Source organism: Pygoscelis adeliae, unplaced genomic scaffold (genome assembly GCF_000699105.1).
Source record: "Pygoscelis adeliae isolate BGI_AS28 unplaced genomic scaffold, ASM69910v1 Scaffold213, whole genome shotgun sequence".
Classification (NCBI taxonomy): domain Eukaryota; kingdom Metazoa; phylum Chordata; class Aves; order Sphenisciformes; family Spheniscidae; genus Pygoscelis; species Pygoscelis adeliae.
Genome location: NW_008824410.1, coordinates 209,570 through 228,762, shown reverse-complemented (window position 1 = coordinate 228,762; position 19,193 = coordinate 209,570). Strand labels below are relative to the sequence as shown.

Below are 19,193 nucleotides of genomic sequence, written 5' to 3'. Positions count from 1 at the left end.
TTGAGGACAGGAGTGTCTTACAGACCCGCAGACTGTGTGAGTTTGGAGTTCCTTCCAGTTTCCCACACTGCTCTCCTATTCACTGCATTCAGGCAGAGGATAAAGGAAGTGTGCCATGCTACAAGCTGAATTAGAAATGGTGTTTGACTTCCCTTTGTACTTCACAGAAACCTTGCTCTGGGTAGACCATCTGCATAGCACTCACTGTGGAGAAAACCATTGATCAAGGCCTGTCAGCCCAGCTGGGGGAACTTGGGAAAGTAATTCCTTGTGCCACTTCAGCTCTTTAGGGCTTAACATCTGGCTGGAGGGGGAGGCGACAGTTGATGGTTTAACAATCTTGCTTCCTTTCAAGTTTGGGATGCTGTTTTGATCCCCGATAAGCCTTTCTGAAATCCTGATTTTAATAACATGGAAAGCATCCAGAAGACTAGGAATAATGCACTGGCTTTGCATTTTCAAAGTGCTTTACAAATCCGGCTAATGAATTCTCAGCAACCTCCTCTGTGAGATAAGGATGTATTATCAGCAATGTTTTACAAAGGAAGAAAAATGAGGCAGACAGGAGAAAACCAAAATTGCAATATTTCAAATAGCCTACTGGTTGCAGAGCTCCTATTGCCAAGTAGCTATTTGAGACATCTGGTTTGCAAAGATGCTCAGCACCCTCTTTTGTTTTAATTAGCCCTGGCATCTCTGAAAAGGAGCCAACTCCCTAGCTTGTGGGAGAATTTGGATTACCGGCCTGGACCACACTCACAGTCATGCACCACCTAGATAAGCAGATGTAAAAGTTCTCCTTTGTACTCAAGTTCAGTAGTGGTTTTTGAAAATGTTATTTAGTACAATTTGTTCCAGCCCGTGAAATGGCTGAAAAGGAAGATGCACTCAAATCCTTGATCAGGAAATACTTAATGATCTATTCAACAGAAATCAACTTGATCTCTCTAGAAAGTAAACTAAGTTTTAATTTGTTTATTCATGCTCCTGAAGCCCTACCAAAACCTCAGCCTTAAGCTGCAGCTGTCCTTAGTCCTTGTGCAGGTCTGTCTGTCAGCACCATCTAATTTTGATCAGCTGCCTCCCAGCAGTTACGGTTATTCTGGGCTTGGGGCTCCTTGGAGGAGAGGATGCAGTGTGCCCTGAATTACATGAACTCTCTGAGTTTATAAGGGAATTCAGGCTCTAGACACTTAGCCTGGATAAAACCAGTGACTTAGGAATGAGAAAGGAGCCATACTGCTTTAGTTAACAAGTCCAGTGCTATCTGCAGCTACGGTGTTGTGTGCTGATCACTGGTTGTATGCAAAAGGTGTCTGCACAGTCTCCCGGTGGCAGCTCCTGGGGAGTTCATGTCAGATTCCCGGTACCTAGTGCTGCAGATGATTGTAGGGCACTGTTTATGCTGCCAGCTACACTGGAGATGTTCTGGGGGTCCTGGTCCTATTCTTACCCCTCTCTAGACTGTTTTCTTTAGAGTCTGGCTCTGTTTACTGCACTAGATTCCCCTGATCCTGACAGCTGACAACGTGCCTTGCCCTGTGGCATGGTGATGATGGCATCCAACTCTGCCGTTTATGCCTTGTGAGGACAAAGGTCTGTCACTTCTTGCATGTGCCCCTCTGCTAGTCCTTTGCCTGGCTCAGAACTAGGTTATCTAGCTTTTGAAAAACCGTTCTTGCCTGCAAGGCAGGTGCCTGCTTTTATCAGACATGATCTCTTCATTCTACTGCCAGCTGAACATGGCAAAGATGTTCCTCAGTCCTTCGCAATCCATCTGCCTGGCAGGGCAGGACCGGACACCGAGCCCCAAGACACCTTCATCAGACACACGTCCATTGTGCTCCGCAGTGCGGTGACTGACAGCCACCAAGCCTGAGAAAGTGGATTCCGGTAGGAGCTGACATCCCAAAACTCAGGCTGAGCTCAAGGGAAGGGGAGAAATTCCCTGGGGCATACGGGAGAATCAGCTTCAGGTTACAAACTTTTCCCAAGGTAGGGAACAATCAAGTGAGGCTCAGGTGATGCCAGGGAAGTCTGCAGCTATTATCGCCCCTCTCCACCGCTGCCCTAGCTAGAGTTGAGTGATTAAATATCTGACACATGCAGATAGGATTAACTGCTGCTCTTACAAGGGGAGAGGTGACTGCCCTCCTATCTGGCACGAACACACCATTCCCAGCTTGTCAATGACAGCAAGTGGTTGTTGAGGCCAGACCTCACGAACCACACTCCCAATTCTCAACCTGCTCCTCTGAAATATTCTCTCTGCAGGATACCTTCTCCTTACAAATAGTGCTGCCGAGCATTTTGGCAAGTCTTGTGATTTTTATCATGAGACTTATGATACTTATGGCCTTCAGTAAGACTTCATGTCCAAGCCTCATGATTCTATAAAGAGAGAAATTTAATTATATCAATGCAAACAAAGTCCAAATGCTCAATAATCAAAAGGTCAGTAAAAAAAAAAAAATCCATCAAAATACTTTTATTTTTATTAGAAACATTGACATGTTTTTGTTAAATCTCTATGACTTTCAGTCCATTTCTTGGTTTCTTGAAGCCCAAATTTTGATATTTGAAAGGCTGGCAGTAATGCCAGATCCTCAGAGATGCTGAGCCCATTGTAAGAACTGAATACCACCGTCTTCCAAAAAAAGCCACCCAAAACAATGAAGGAAGTGCATGAACTCAGCAGCTTCTGTGTTTGCTCCCTCCACTCCATTGTTAGTGACAGGCTGTTCTCCCTTGGCCAGAGCCAAGTAGGTGACTGACTGATGGAGTCTGCGTATTTCAGAGGACTCTTGGGGAGCGTGTGCTCCCACTGAAGTCAGCAGTATCTGGGGTGCTTTAGAGCAAAACTCAAAACCACCTGGTAGCAGGTGTGAGATAACTGCTGGGTCTCAGCCCTGTTGCTGAGGTGGGGAACAGTTACGTTACTGAGATCACAACTAACTTAGCACCGACCGGTGAAACTATAAAGCAAGGTGTAGCTGAGTCCCCTGGTAAAAGCAGAAGGATAGGACGTATTCTGTGGTTGTTTTATGTGGGTTTCTGAAGGAGGAGGGTGGTAAACACATAACATGGTGGCTCCCGCAAAGCCTGCTCCCAGGGCAATGTGTTCCTTTGAGACATAATTGATTCCTGCCATCAGGCACCAGCCTGCTCTCCCCCAGGGTCAGCGCTTTCCCACATCCAACCCCATTATCCCACAGACCATGCCTTTTGTACAACACACTCCAGCTATTCATGTGCAAAGCAGCTGTAATCCCCAGACCTTTCAGAGTCAATATACCAGGAAATAATAAATCCCTCTTGTGCACTCTTGAATATGCTGAAAGGTGACTTGTGGGAATTTCAGCTGGGCAGAAAAATAATAAATTCTCCTTAATTTTTAATTATTTGGAATACTCACTGTAGAAAGACTATGTCATTGGTGCATGACTATTTCAGGGTCACCGACACAAGCAGCTATAGAAATTGCTTTTGCCTCTAACAACCCTGAAAATGCATATCAAATTGTCTCATATGTTTCTTAATGATCAAAGTCCACCTTCCTTCACTTATGCACCTGGGAATGGCAGTATATTAAGCATTCTGGATCTAAAGAAAAACTAATTAAAAAAGGTTAAACCTGTGAAGAACGTACCTTACGGTAATAAAAGATCCCTTTTTGCCAGGGTTCTAATGTCTAAAGGAGGCAAGATAACGCCATTTTAATGACATTTAATGGAATATTTTATACAATAGATCTTATTAGACATACAACATAACCTTTTCCCCTGAAAGAGGCAGATTTCACTACACTTCCACTCCGTTGGTTCAGACAGCAGAATTATGCTTGGCTTGTGAGAGCAGAAGCAGCCAATCCCGAATAGCAAGTTTGGCAGGATAATTTCTTTATATATTGCCTCCCATGCCAAACCATTTTTTAAACTGTTTACTGTGTAGAAGGTAGTATCACTGAAACACCCTGAGCAGAACACGGTAGGCAGGTTTAGGTGCACCTGGGGGGCTGGCAGAAAGGATCTTCATCCGTGACACCAAAGTAAGCAGTGGCTCATAAGTTAAAAACTGTCAAAGGATCGTTAGGGCTCACCTCAAATAGGCAGTACCCTGTCTTCTCAAACCTTATCCAAGAAACCTCTACGCAGCGAGTCATAAGAATATGAGGATGATGAAGGGATGTGGTAATATTGCAGGGATTTGTGATGCTAAAATCCAGGAATCGTAAACATTAGGACACGTCCACCCAGAAATAGTAAGGTGTGAGTGTGGCACAACATGCAGACCCAATAGTTTCATCACGCATTCACAGATAATAATTTCCACGCAGATGTGGCAGCACAGGTCTACTTGGGACCCTGGTAGGCGTTCTCATTGCTACTGTCTTCCTTGGTGATACTGCTACTAGCACATTACCTGTGAAAGTGAGATCAGAGCTAGCTTTGTCCTAAAAAGCCTTCCATTTCACCTGTGTAAATAAGCCTTTCCAGCAACGCTAACCATGGGCTGGCCTGAGGAAGAGACAAAAGCCCACTTGAGATCAGACTGCACAGAGGACAGATCCTGCAAGGCTCTGCTCTCCAGGCAGCCGTGATGACAAAGGGGTATCCCAGGGAAGAAGTATCTCTGCCAGGCTCCCAACAGATGGGGAGAAAAGAAATTCCTTTGCAAGATAGCGAGAAGAGGCCACCCTTAGCACTTCCACTGCAGAGGAGCACTGTCCCCAGAGATGCTCCTTCTCCACTTTGTTCTCGCAGGTGTTCAGCAGTATCCCCAAGTGGTGCCAGAAAAGCACGAGGGCCACTTCAGCCCTGTCCCTATCTCCCATCACAGACACGGCCTCAGCTCCTGATTCCAAGAGGGCTCTGTGAAAGAGTTCAGCAGCACCACTCCCATTTCTCAGAAGAGCAAACTGAGGCGTGGTGAAGCAAACCAGCAGCCCTCGGGACAGCCAGTGCTGCGGCTGGGCGCGTCTCTTCCTCGTGGCACTGTGTGTGAACCAGTGTCTCTGCCCCCTTGCCCCAGGTTGCCCCTTTCTCCTGGTAAACACACAACTCTGAGAAGCTCCTGCCTGCATGGTGAAACATGTGCTTTTCAGCCTTACTCGGTGAAAAAGCCATGTGAGTTCATCGTGCCTTGACAGAAGTGCAGGCTCCACAAAGGAGTTATTAGCACCAGGCTGTGTGGGTTTGAATTTCTCGGCGTTTCCCATACTTTTCCCCTATTGATAACATTTCTTGTTGGGACAATAGAAGTGTGCCTTGCAACTACTCACGACATTAGTGACGGTGCTTGAGCCTGAATGATTTAAAGGGAAAGAATCCAACTCCCAAAAGACCATCTGGCTATCAGTTATAATACAGCAATAAAGGTCAGGGCTGCTTCTCAGGAGTTGGGAAAAAGATGTTTTTTGACACTGAAGAGTCTCTTCAACCAGCTTGGTACATGCCTACCTGTCAGCTCCTAGCTTCAAGGCCTGCCACCATTGCTCCCTTGCTAGGAAAGGGATAACACAGGACACCAGCTTTCGGAGGAAGGCCAGCCAAAGAATACAGGAAGAAGGGCAACACCTTATTATGGCTGGCAAAAGCTAGGGCATGGTCTCTGAGCTGCATCTTATTTTGTATCATAATCCTTTGACTGCTTCAAAGTGTTCATGAGATGTCTTGTCTCCTGGCTTTCCCACAACACAGGGAATAAAGGGCTCCAAGGACAACATCTGCCCTTCACAAAGAGCTAAGCCCATTCAGGCCCACACAATGAAAACCACGAAGCTGGCTATTTCAGCGACACCTCCCTCCTTCCTGTCGACTGCCCATTAAACTCAGGCTTCACTTCAGGATTTCCAAGTAAGAAATTGTCTTTGGCTTTCTTACCTCACTGCACACTTCCCTCCACCATTTCCATTTCCAGATTCTCAGTCACGCTCCTGTGCACAAGCGGTGCACTGGGAGAAGACAAGCACACCTCTGCCTCGGGCACTACGGGCTAGACCCTCAGATGGCAGGATGCAGCACAGCTTTTCTTGGGTAGGTTCTGGGTTATTTTCAGTGCTGCCTCAAGAACTGTATCCAGGCAGAGATTTTTCTCATAAAACAAAATCAGAACTGACCTAAAGTGTCCACAGAACTTCATTCTTCTTCATGCCTTTACCACAAAAGAAATAATGTTTGTTTAATTTTTATTGACATTTTCATGCAAATACAAGCAAGCAGCACTATCCCCATTTTCCAGATAAGAAAATGGAGTGGGGATGACAGGCTGAAGGTTACACAGGGAGGCAATTATGTGGTCTCTCAGATCTCATGTTCTGCAAACTGCGGCAGGTCCAGCCTGCAGTAGGGCAGTACGATGCTCCTTGGTCAGATGAGACAGAGTGCACCAGAAATCTCAGCAAGAAGCAGAACCGACCTCCTTGCTGCGGTCCGAAGATGGGCCACAGCTACTAAATCCCATTCACGACCTGCCTCTGACTTCCCAAGGCCTAGGGCTTCTGGGTTGAATCTGATGCTATTCTTTAGCCCATCTTAACCATCATTCTTGTAAATGTCTGTATGAGAGTAGATACGGGAAAAGAAAGAGCTACGGGGTGACTAGGCATAGGCCCAGTTCTGCTAGGAGGTGTGTGGCTGTCCTTAATGAAGGCAATGGGAACACTGGTGCAACGGGCTCACAGATCTCGGTGTGTGAAGAGAAAAATGGAGTTTACCATTTCCATTTGCTTCCCATTCCCCATTTATTCACCCTGCCCATCCAACATCCCACCATCCTGACTGTAGATTCTCCACAGCATTTAGAAATGTCATGCAAACAAACCTGTCGTTTCACACCGATAACACTTTGGCTCACCCGTTAGAAGTGTAATGACTGTATGGACAAGCGCAAATGCACCCACACTCTGGCAAACAGCACCTGGGAGGCTGGCTGTAAAGTGCCCTCTCTAGAAAGACTAGAGAGATGTCCTTGGTGCTGTGGATTTTGACCCTAACAGTGCTCCCCTTCTTCTTCTTTTCCCGCCTTCCCCCAAAAGCGTGCCTCCTCCACGCCACAAATGTGACTGGCACATGCAGGGACTCAGGAATGCAATTGATCCCAGACGACCAGCTGGAGGGTCAGTGTTTTCCCAGATCCCTGGGCAGCCCTGAAGAGCCACGCTGCACACTCCACCAGTCAGCGTGGGCAGAAGGTTATTCTCTCCAGGGCATTTGCAATCAATGTACCATGCACTAATAGATGCTTCCTCCATTGTTCAGCTGTGTGCCTGGATTGGCTGCATGGCTGTGGGAAACACCAGCAATCCCCAGACTCACGTATCTGCTGAAGCTCCCTGATGTATAAATAGGGGCAGTCGGTAACTGCCAAAGCATAGTCTTATGCTCAGCACAGCAGCCCGACGTGGGGGTCTGTGCCCAGGACTGAGAGCACTAAGAATGGCTCCCAGTAACACTCTCATGATCCACATGGAGGAGAAACTGCTGCCAAAAGAAAAGAATAAAGTAAGTAGAGCCCTTGACAGGGTTGGAAAGGCTGGTCTGCACTCTATGCAACGGGCTGCCTCTATCAAACAAATACTACATGGGAAAAGATGAGATAAGGAGGGAGAAAGTGGTCTGGGGGAAGGCAAATAGGTTAAAGAGAGAGAAAGGAGACTATATAAATTTTTAAAAATGGAGTGGGGAACAGGTAGGCGGCACCACAAAGCTCTCCTACCAAAAGAAAGCATCTTTGAACGTATGTGTATCAGGGCATCAGAAGGGAAAATTAGGTCAGGTCTCAGAAAATCCTTAAGGATCTGCTCTACCTCTCTTACAGCTGAGGAAGCCGGTGGTGGAGAAAATGCGCCGCGACCGGATTAACAGCAGCATTGAGCAGCTGAAACTGCTCCTGGAGAAGGAGTTTCAGAGACACCAGCCCAACTCCAAGCTGGAGAAAGCCGACATCCTGGAAGTGGCTGTCAGCTACCTGAAGCAGCAGAGCCAGCTGCAGGACCAAAGTGAGTGCAGAGCATGTATTGCACACCACAAAGCCTACTCCCACAGGCCTTTGCCCTCCCGTGTAGCCCTGGCCCCTGAAGCATGCAGGGGCCATAACGCACCAGGTCTAGTCACACTGGCTCATGGACTCAGGCCCTTGAACGAAACTTAATGCATCAATCACCACTGTCCCGTGTTTTGGTCATGATCTTAACCCACTGCATTTGCTTCTTTCTTTCTTTTCCAGCATTCATTCACAAGAATCTAGAGCAGGACTTTAACAGCGGATACCTGCGGTGCCTCAAGGAAGCTATGCATTTTCTGTCCTACTATGAACCCAAGAAGGAAACTCAAGTGCAGCTAATCAAGCATTTCTGCAAAGCTCAGATGGGTGCAGATGTCATGTACTCTCCTGCGCTGCGTGGTCCACCTCTGTCACCCTGTCTGTTTGCCAGAAAGCAACCTGCCCAGAAGACTGTGGCTGCTGCTCCTACCATCTGGAGACCCTGGTAGACCTGCTGAAGTTTCCTTTATTCCTATGTTTTGCTACAAAAACTAGAGGGACCTGTGATTTAATAGTTCCTCTTTAAAGTAGGAAACATTGCTTTCCAAAGGTGGGAGGGGGGCAGTTGTTGTTTTTCTGTCACAAGAAATGAGGGTTGCTGAGTAGTTTCCCTTCATAGTGAAGGAAAGTGTTTGTATCTTGCAGCAAATTTGCTGCTTTTACTGGTGGCTCCTAGCCAAAGAGAGGACCAAGTTCTGCGGTGATTTAGAGAGCCAAATGCCGTTCAGTTTCCATCAACTTTTGCTTGGCAAGGCTGCTGAGCCTGTGGCTGTCAGTGGAAATCTTCCTACTAACTCCCTGGGTCACTGGTTCAAGTGCTCCATTGTCTCTAGATAATGTATTGGCCTTCCTAAAGAAGGAGCGCTTTGAAGAATGTATTTTGTATCATAAAGAGAGTATTGAGCCTTTATCTTTTGAGTGAAAGTTGTTATTAAGAAATGCTGATTCTTCTATGCTATTTTTAGTATACCTTCTTACAGAAAGTTATGATGATAACAGATAGCTCTAGGGAAAATTCTCTTAATGTCAGTATGTGCTGCTCTCAGTTGAGGGATAATTGATGCCTTTTGTAAAGGAAATGCCTGTGATATACCTTAAGGAAAAGGGAGAGGAAGGGAGGCAATAAGTACTTTATAATCATTCACTGAACATGCTAAAGAGCTTAAAAAGCTTTTATAAAGTTGTGATGTATTCATCCTGTGTGATGTTCAACCTTGGTGTCTTCACTGTACAATACAATAAAAATGGTTTTAGTCATTAATCCTTTGGTTTGAAATTATTAAAATGGCTAATACTCCTGGACTAAGTGTTGCATGTAGACTCCTCCTGCAGTGGGGAAGCTATCAGGAGATGTCATATTTCTGAGCCCTTCATTCCAGTACATAGCTTATATTTGTGAAATTCATTTGGCAGAACAGGATTTCAGATCCTGCAAAGAAGCAACCTCTGGAAAAGTTATCAAAAATTAAAACGGAGGTGAAATCGAAGGGAGATACTGAGAGGTGTAGACCCAGTTACCTAACAGCAACCTACTCAGACTTCAGCAAATCACTAATTTCACAGCCAGTTGATTTCCCCCCCATTGCCCGTTAATTAGCCACCAACCTGAGTTCAGTCTTACACTTTCTGTCCATTTAGGAGGTAGCAACATGCAAAACTCCCAAAGAGTTTGGCTCCTGACTCTGCCTGGGGATCTTGCCCTCCTCTTTGAAACTACCCGCAATGGCGTGAACTAGTTTTTGATTTTAGCACCTTCTGTTACCTAAACACGAATTCTGTTAGGCAGTAACAGAATTGCTTTCTTTACTGAAGTGAAATCTGCCTGTATATGGCTAAAAGTATGCCTGATTTGATAGCAAACAGAGACTGAAAAAGCATTTCCTCTCCAAATTATTTCCCCATGTTCTTCTTTTCTTCAAACATTTTATTCTCTTTCTCTGACATCCACCTAAGGGTCCAAAATGTGCCACGAATAGGGCCTGTGCCTCAGAGTTGAGAAACCGCCACGCTCCACCAGGCTTTTGAGGTTTTTTCTATCCAGCCTGTTGTAGAGATGGTCTCTCTGCCAAGTATCTTTTAGATGATCCTCCCTTGATTTTTTCACCCCGCCTCAATTCAGAAAACAAATCTAGCATATCCTCTTACACGGAGATGTACAACAGCCTGCCTACCTGGCTTGCACCAGCTGGGTGACCCGAAGTAAGCAGCCTGGGCTTCCCGTGAGTTGCAGGGAGAGGCACTGTAGCATCCATGCGCAGCCTCCGCTCGAGCCCTGTCAGACTCTTCTGCAACTCTCCGTGCACAGGCCACGTGACTCCCGTCTCCTGAGGATGAAGTCAGCTGCGCTCTGGTGATGCGAGGAAGATTAGCACCTGTTGTAAAGGATGTGCTTGACCTTCTCCCACACAGCTACACAAAGAGGGAATGGATGAGGTGAACAAGCAAAAAGGGATTCAGAAGGTATTTGGGGAAGCAGGAAGAAAAGCACGAGAAGGGGATCCTAAAGCCACCCTTGAGCACCTTAAATACTAACAATCTCTCTGAAACACAGCAACTTCCCCAATAACATTCACTCGCTCTTCCTTAAAAGAGTTCCCGTTCATTGCTCAGTGGGGACTATTCACCTTTTATTTGCCCTTCTCTTCAAAGCAAAATAAATCTGCACAAATAATCAGTTCACAAAACTATTATCTAACCACAGTAACACATTGATTTGCATATATGACAGGGAACTCTCTCATTCTTCCAGAGATAGAGTAACAGCATGAAACACCATTGGTCAACAATTTCAGCTCTCCTCAGATTCCTTGGGAGAGCTGCTCTTGAAAAGCTTCGCTTCTAGCATATGCTTTTTTCCTTAAATAAAAGGAAACCTAGAATATCTGATCTTGTCAAATGGCTGCTTAGATAAGCACGAAGCAAACTCAGATCTGCTAAGCTGACAAGATCAAACTGCATTCAAACATTGCTAGCTGTACCTGGCCAGTCCTCACTTCATTTGTGATAAAACCCTTCGTTACACGTATGAAAAGGCCCAAAAAGCCTGCTAGCCAGGTCAAGAACATATTGCTCTACCTCATTACGGTTGCATGGATCATTTTGGTTATTATTTTACCCTGAATGCACGAGCTGGTTGAGTGCTTTTCATCTGTCTGCCAATGCAATACAAGGTGGGTTTTTGGTACAGTTCTGCAATTCATCAGGGGCTGATGCCAATGCTGCAGATAGATTTGTTCTTCCTAATGAACTACTAAATAATTCAGAAGAGATATTTCTAGATTTTGTGGTTGCTTAGTGATCTTGAAAAAGTCACTTCACCTTGCTGCGCTCGACTTGTCTTTGTCAATTAATACAAGCTTCTGAATCCCAGCAAAATTCAAGCTGTTCATCCATGCCTGTGCATTTTTAAAATCAAGCGTAATTAAGGCAGTCTGCAGATAGGAAGTTTGGGGGAGTTCAGACTCAATCAAAATGCAATGTACCCCAAAGCATGCTGCAACCTGACTGTGCACCACAGGGACTGGAGATGGCACGGAGAAGTCTGCTGCTGTTACATGGACTGGTATCTCCTGCAGCTAATGTGTTACCACCCAAGTAAAGCACGTTGTGACTGTCACAGTTGGCAGCATCACTGCAGTTTGCTTAGAACTGACAGCATAAACGGAAAAGAGAAAAGGAAACCAAAGACGACCTGCACAAACTGAAGACTGTTGGATTTGAACCCAGTCCCTCTAGTTCTAGGCTAACACAGGAACAGGCCATAGAAATGACAACTGCGCAAAACTCATGCGAGATCACAGTCCGACTTCTCAGCCCAGAACTCCTGCCACCCATATCGGCATAAATCTGGAGCGACACGGCTACTGTCATTCAAACCACTGATTCTCATTTACACTGAGGCCATATTACATTACTCTGGCTATAGCGGGGGAGTTGATCATGCTTAGCTGTTAGTGCACACGAGATTCAGACCTACTGTTTGCAGAGTGCTGTAAGGGACAGAAACAGTAAGCGCCTCCTTTCTGGGCAGGGGGAAGAAACCAAGCCCCACCAGAGAGCCTCCATTTGCTCAAGGGCGTCAGATCCATGGCTGGTGCAAGTGCACCGCTTCTGTTTTTTGCCAGCCAAAGACTTGCCCCTCTGGGCGTTAGTTTACCAATTACTTGAGAGTTAAAAGCCAGACCTCCGGCTTCACCAGTCTTAGCGCAGCAAAGGTTATGTTTACAATTTATTAATTATTATCACTTATAATAATTGAACGCAAAGCTTCTTATTGCTCCTCTGTCCCCTGGGGTGACTCTCCCCTGCTCCAACACATTCCCACCCTTAGGGAAGATGTTGTTTATTATGCTGATCCCACAGCCCAGGAATACTCTCCTGACAAAGCCCTTATTAACCTCAGTGTGGGCCTGAGTTTCTCAGAGTTTCCCACACTTTCTTCCCTATTTATGACATTCAAAGGGACCACAAAGGAAGCGTGCCTCACAACAGCCCACATTAGTGACGCTTTTTGGCTCTGCATTGTGATGACCAGCAATTCCTGTCCCGATAGACCATCTGGAGAGCTATTTTCCCAAGGAGCACATTGATCGATCAGTATTATGTGAGAGCCCTTTTAAAACTTGGGAACGTTATGCTCTTTGACACTAAATAGGTGTCTCGAGAGGGGTTGTCACAAAGATTTTAAACCATTTAAGGAAGGCACATAAAAAATAAAAATTGTAATTATTTCTTTAAAAACACCATCAATAGCATTTGTGAGACAGGCTGACATGAATGTAGGAAATGGTCTAAAATAAAAATGCTCTAAAAGTGATATAGAAAGGAAAGCTTTAATCCATCACAGTGTGCTGTAAGTACAGCCTCAGACGTACAGGAGCACTGCTTTTTAGATCTGCATAACACAGACAATGAAATTCTGGTTTTCTGTACTCTTCTCCGACAGTCCACCTTCCTCCGGACCTGTTGCTACACTGCAATACACTGGGTTCCCTCCACGGAAAGCGAAGTATCAGATGGGCTAAGAAAGCTGCCAATTGGTATTACAAATAGTAAGCAGCTTTTGTGAAAACAGCATGTGTAGTAAGTCTGCACCTGGGCTGAAATCACCCCCTACAAACCAGAAGCAGAAAGCTCCATGGCCCAGTACCAATTTCCTAGGCTAGCGGTCCCCCGGCTGTTTTCATTTATGGACTATAATGAACACAAGCCTACTGATGATAGTCTTGGGGTTGGTTAGTTACCTTTCCTGGATCCTCTGTGGTTGTTCCGCAACTCAAAGCAATCTATGGCGCACCGATTGCACGCCATAGCTCAGGGTCAAATGGTGAGCAGTTGGAGACAATTAACATGGTGGTTCTTGCCTTAGGAAAAGCTAGGACTCCTGCCTGACCTGCAAGGTCTGTAAGTACAGACATTGACAACTGTTTGCCGATTTCTGTTTCCCCTTACGCTCTTCAATATCTGTACCAAGTGGGAGTGGAGACACCTCCCTGTTTTCATGTGTGATTTTGAAGACTGCATCTTCATGATGCAACTCATGACTGTGATGCGATTTACAGAGGAACAAGGCCACTAAGAAAGCAAGCCTCTTTGTCCACAGCATAGCTGTCACCTCCCAAGAGCGGGTCCAGATTCCGCACCATCCTCCAAAGAAGGGAATGATTATGTCACATTATTGGGTCAACTCCACAGGTTTGGCAGTTTTGGGGATTTGTTTCTTTTAATCCTTCATTCCAAAAACAGGGAAACCCCTGCTTCTGAGCCTCAGACAATCAACCTTTCATTCTGGCTCTGCAGTGACAATCGGAGAGAGGCACAAACTCCTCCCACAGATATGAAGGACAGCGACAAGGATTTGGATCACAAACGTGTTTCAGTGGGACAGACTATTGCGCTAAGAGCTGAATTTTAAAAGAGCCCAAACTGAGCAAACTAGTTACAGACTTTTAACGAAGAGCAGCTGGACTGCCTACAGCACAGGATTATTTTTCCTTACTGAAATCCTTGCAGAAAGTGCATACTGCACCCAGTTCCATAGGGAATATATTCTAGGGACAGCCTTAGTCTAGACAATTTATTATTCTGCAGCATCAGTTGGGAAATATTGTTGCCATTAAGTTTTCAGGCCTTAATAATCAAACCACAGCCGGGGGCGGGGGGAGAAGATATTTGTTTCTCTTTTATCCATCAGCAGTATACAGAGGGTAGGTGAAGCAGGCAAGGGGGGAACAGAAGATTTGCTATCTTTTCAACTGACAGAGAGAGGGGGAGAGAAGCTGGGAGTTTGTGAGCCCAGAGGGCTGTTGTTTTGTGTGCTCGCTGCAAGGCAAGCATGCCTGGTTCACCATTCACATCAGATGGTGAGTCCACAGTTCCGAGGATTTCCCACATTGCCCCATTCACAGTGTTAAACTGTCAACAAAAGAAGTGTGCCTCTGTGGGTCCTGAGAAGAAAGCTAACGCCTGCTGCACCATCTGCCCAGCACTTAAAGGAAGGGATAATGCTTTAATCAGTGGGAGCTGGTTTAGCCCTTTGGAGTCCGGGGGCATTGTGCTGGGGATAGGATGGCATTATTTAAAACCACTCATTTCATATTTCCAGAACTGAAAATTGGGTCAAAGCTTCCCTCCCATCTCACTGTGCACGCTGCTGCAAACATATTCCTTCCCATACGGTGCGTGGCAGGACCTGCTGTCCATTCCATCTCATGTGACCCCTGAGAGAGATGCACAAAGCCCTGTGCTTGACTTCAAGCTCCAATAATGGCACAAGTACATGCAGCCAGGGATTGCCCTGGCTGCAAGTAATACTGCTGACTACAAGCTGACAAAATAATTCAGGGAACTGACTCTGAATAGGACTCGCACTCCCTGTTCAATTATAGGTTTTTGACAACCACCGCCAATTAAAATTGTTACACCCTAAGTGATCGATCTAAATGTAAAATGTCTTTGGGCGGGAAAGGGAGGAGGGGAGAATGGCTGACCTATGAAAATCACTGCCATGAGAAGGCAGGAAGTTAAAAAGGGCTTTATAAGCTTCAGGTTAATAACTAGTTACAGGATCATCCTTTGCAGGATCATATCCTTTTATGCAACAACCCTACGCGTGCTGGAACACGCTGCTATCTATGTGCCCACAGGCACAGGTTTTGGCCCTGGCTTATTGAGAGGGATGCTGTGGGCTGGTGAAACAGGCTGACTGCAGCTGACAGAGAAATGAAAGGTTTCCTTTCTGCTTTTGAAAGGCAGGCACAGGAAATGGGTAGGGTTTTCATGAATATTGTTGTAGTAAGAAACAGGTATTCAAAAACTAACATCCCCAGCCTGCTAGCCTATTAGTGACAATCTAGGTTTACTCCCTGTTCTAGCCTCTGACCATGGAGGAACATTCATTAAGGAAAAAAAAAAAATTAGGCCCATGCATGACTCCCCTTAAACCCGTAGAGCTCCACATACTACAGCTGAAACAGATGTACCGTAAAGCATAACTGGGAATTTGTCAATACGAGGCCTCACGTGCCTGACTGACAGATCTTAAATGTGACTAGCTTTGTATTGGATTGTGCTTGGGGCAGCAGTAGACCTGAGCAGGCAACCTAGGATAGCCTGGGGGGGGAAAAAAAAAAATCTCAAAAAGGCAGCTTTAATCCTGGATTCTGCCTGGTTCTTTCCACTTTGTTATCTGTGTTCATTGCGATACACGTGGCACATATACTTCTAGATATAAGGAAGAAATTTTTTACGCTGAGGGTGGTGAAACACTGGCACAGGTTGCCCAGAGAGGTGGTGGATGCCCCATCCCTGGAAACATTCCAGGTCAGGTTGGACAGGGCTCTGAGCAACCTGATCTAGTTGAAGATGTCCCTGCCCACAGCAGGGGGTTGGACTAGATGACCTTTAGAGGTCCCTTCCAACCCAAACTATTCTATCATATCTTCTCTTTATCATAGGATAAAGCCCAAGATTGAACAGAGTCACAGGGTATCCTAGCACCTGTATTTACATTCTGCAAGTGGGGTAATACAAGCAAAGTAATAGACAAGAATTGACTTTTCACTGTATCTCAGTTGTCTGTAAAGGGAAAAATATTTAGGTGCTTTACGTGGAGACTCAGGGCCAAGGGAACAGTGAGGCATTTGCAAAGTGGCATGAAATTAAATCGGACGTGTTTGGGAAAGGCATCATAATCATTACATGTCACTGGCTGCCATAGGAAAGTTCAGATTACCCAAACAAAAGCAAGGAAGAGCTCTGAATATCACTTATAGAGGGACTTTAAGTATTTAAACAATGGAGAGGAAAATATTTCAAGCTTAGTGCAAATTGTTTTAAAGGTTCTTCCCTCGATTTTAGTCTTTAGTTGCCCCAAAATTATCTGGTACTGTATTCATCTAAGCATGGTTTAATGTCAATGAAAGGGTTTAGTCCCTCTAATTCTGCATCTTTTCCTTTTCAACCTCTCTTTTGGTCGTGGGGACAGAGCATTATCTCTTCCTGGGATCAGTCTTCTGCGCTTAATTTCGCCACGGCCTGGGAAAAGGCAGCACATTGAGATGTTGACATTCCCAACATCAGGCAGAAGTTTGATTATAATGACGGCAAATGCTTTCCCACGTTCTTACCCCAGCGCCGTAATGCCAAGCCCTATTGTGTCACACACTCCCCAGTCCACCTGCTCCTTTGGGAACAGGGTATTATCCCCAGGCAATTCACAGTCAATTTGCCATGCTGTAATAGATGCTTTCTCTATTGTCCCAGGGCACGCATGGATTGGCTATCGACTGTGGGAAACTCAAACTCGCTTAGGACCCATACATTTGTATGCAGCCACCGCGTATAAATAGAGGAACTCCCAGCTCCCTTCTCCACCCGCTAACCAGCGAGCTCTGAGCTGAAACCAGCACTTGGGATAATGGCACCCGGTGCTCTCTCCCTGGAAATCCTAACACCCAAAGAGAAGAACAGAGTAAGTATCTGCTGCCTCTGCGACCGCGAGGGCAAAGAGCTGAGAAGGGCCGAACCCCTTTAGCAGCAGGTTATACAGAGACGGGAAAGGGAAAGTCTCACTGCTAACTGTCCTCTCCCATTCTCTATTACAGCTCAGGAAGCCCATTGTAGAGAAACTGCGTCGTGACCGGATTAACAGCAGCATCGAGCAGCTGAAACTGCTGCTGGAGAAGGAGTTTCAGAGACACCAGCCCAACTCCAAGCTGGAGAAAGCCGACATCCTGGAGATGACCGTCAGCTACCTGAAATACAGCCGAGGTGAGTACATCCCTGATCACGCTTGCTGCCCTTACTTTTAGGCACAAGTCCAGCCTAAGTCTCCCTGTGTAACGCTTCTCTTCTGCCCTTACAGCTTTTGCAGCGTCCGCCAAAAGCCTACAGCAGGATTATTGTGAGGGGTATGCCTGGTGCCTCAAAGAAGCTCTGCAATTCCTGTCTCTCCATTCAGCAAACACAGAAACCCGGATGAAGCTGATCTGCCACTTCCAGAGGCCACAAGCAGTGCCTAAGGACTCTGGTTCTTCTTCTGCACCCGCTTCCACCCACCAGCCCCCTGCAAAACAAGCAGCACTGAAACCCTCCTGCAGCCTCTGGAGGCCTTGGTAGGCCAAGAATACACTTATGTGTTTCCTGGACATTTGCTCGTATTCCAGAGGAGATCGTGACTTGCTATACAAGTCCCACCACTCCTCTCGTGAGTAGGAAAGAATGTTTTCCCTTTGCAGAGCATTACTATGCTTGGATGTCTGCTTCCCTTCTTCCAGAAGGACTGAAACGATCCCACCACGTGGAGAGAAAGTTATTCTAAAAGAATGTGAGATGTAATCCTCCTGCTAGGATGACTGAGAGGAGCTGTTCAGAGAGGAACACCGACTGTTCTTAACCTTAGTGAGGTTGTACGCGTACATCTGTTGAGAAAGCAGTAACTTCTAAGATGCTCAGGCTAGCATTTTCAAGTGTCCGTTCAGGAGGAGCCCTTTCCTCTGACCTGCCCCACTTGAGACTCCCAAGTGTCCCACACTGTCCACAGCTGTACTGCCCAGCTGCAGCTGTAAGGGCCAAGGTGTCTCAAGCAGAGCAGCTAGTCTAACTGGACACATCTGAAAACCTAGCTTTCCTGTGGGTGCCATAACGGGTTCTATAATATTTGTAGACTGTACTGAGCATGCTCTGAAAATGGTTAAACCATAACTCAGACTATGTAGAGGAAATTCCTCAGGATGTCTTGCTCACAAAATCAGAGTACTGTTTGTGAGGTTCAGGATACGTATGCCTTTTATAAAGGCAAAAGCTCATTTTTATATCCTTATAGGAAAGAAAGTTACGGCTGTGTTGTTGATTTTACAAGAATTATTTATCAAAGTCTTTCATGAAAGGCAGGTGTACAAATTATATTTACTCTTTGGTACCCTACCACCAGGGGAGAATGTGAGTTCATTACTGTCCTTAGAGGACGCTACGACATGTTATGTGTGAGCCGCACCAATTGTATAACCTGTGCCAGAAGGGATCTTGAACTTCAGAAGTTGCAGAAACTTCTAACAGTACAAAAATAAATAAAACTAGTTAATAAATCCAGCAAGTTATTCTTTCTTGAGTAGTTCGCACAGCTGATCTCCCCGTGGTCCCTGGGGTTAAAGGACACGAGACAAAGATTTCAGTAAAAGCAAAGATATTCAGAATTGGTATTTAATTGCCTCACCAGTTCTGTGCCCACTTGGGACCCCAGCAATGCCATTTTCCACAGCAGAGAATACACAGCTCCAAAATACCAAACCCCAGCTCTCTCGCTGTCAGACAAAAATAGAGACGTGCCTCACCAACAAATCCTTTGGAAGTTTAGGCCCAAGAGACTTGTCGAGAAAGGCCACAGAAAGGGTGAAGTCAGGAAAATTTATGCCTGGCTGCGGAACACAGAAAATACTTCCCATTAACGGGCGAAGTTTGCCCACGCACTCCGCGCTGCGTTCCGCGCGCTGGGGGCACGCGTCCCAGTCACGCAGCACCCCGAAACGCAGGGAAGCGAACGTCTTGTCCGAAGGGGAGACGTGCAGCTGCTCAGTACGTGGGTGTGCGCGTAACACACGGACACGCGCACACGTACCGGGCACGAGTCAACGCAGCGGAGGGCAAAAGCA

At 46.0% G+C, this 19,193-nt stretch overlaps 2 protein-coding genes across 2 annotated transcripts; both read left to right on the top strand.

Annotated features, from left to right (window-relative positions):
- The first annotated feature begins 7,436 nt into the window (after positions 1-7,436).
- On the top strand, positions 7,437-8,492 carry LOC103913944 (transcription factor HES-5-like). Its single transcript, XM_009320536.1, has 3 exons — positions 7,437-7,502; positions 7,819-7,999; positions 8,227-8,492. Exons 1-3 carry the CDS (start codon positions 7,437-7,439, stop codon positions 8,490-8,492), a joined length of 513 nt encoding a protein of 170 aa, XP_009318811.1.
- An 8,468-nt stretch (positions 8,493-16,960) lies between these two features.
- Positions 16,961-17,661, top strand: HES5 (hes family bHLH transcription factor 5). Its single transcript, XM_009320537.1, has 3 exons — positions 16,961-17,014; positions 17,148-17,313; positions 17,408-17,661. Exons 1-3 carry the CDS (start codon positions 16,961-16,963, stop codon positions 17,659-17,661), a joined length of 474 nt encoding a protein of 157 aa, XP_009318812.1.
- Positions 17,662-19,193: the final 1,532 nt, after the last annotated feature.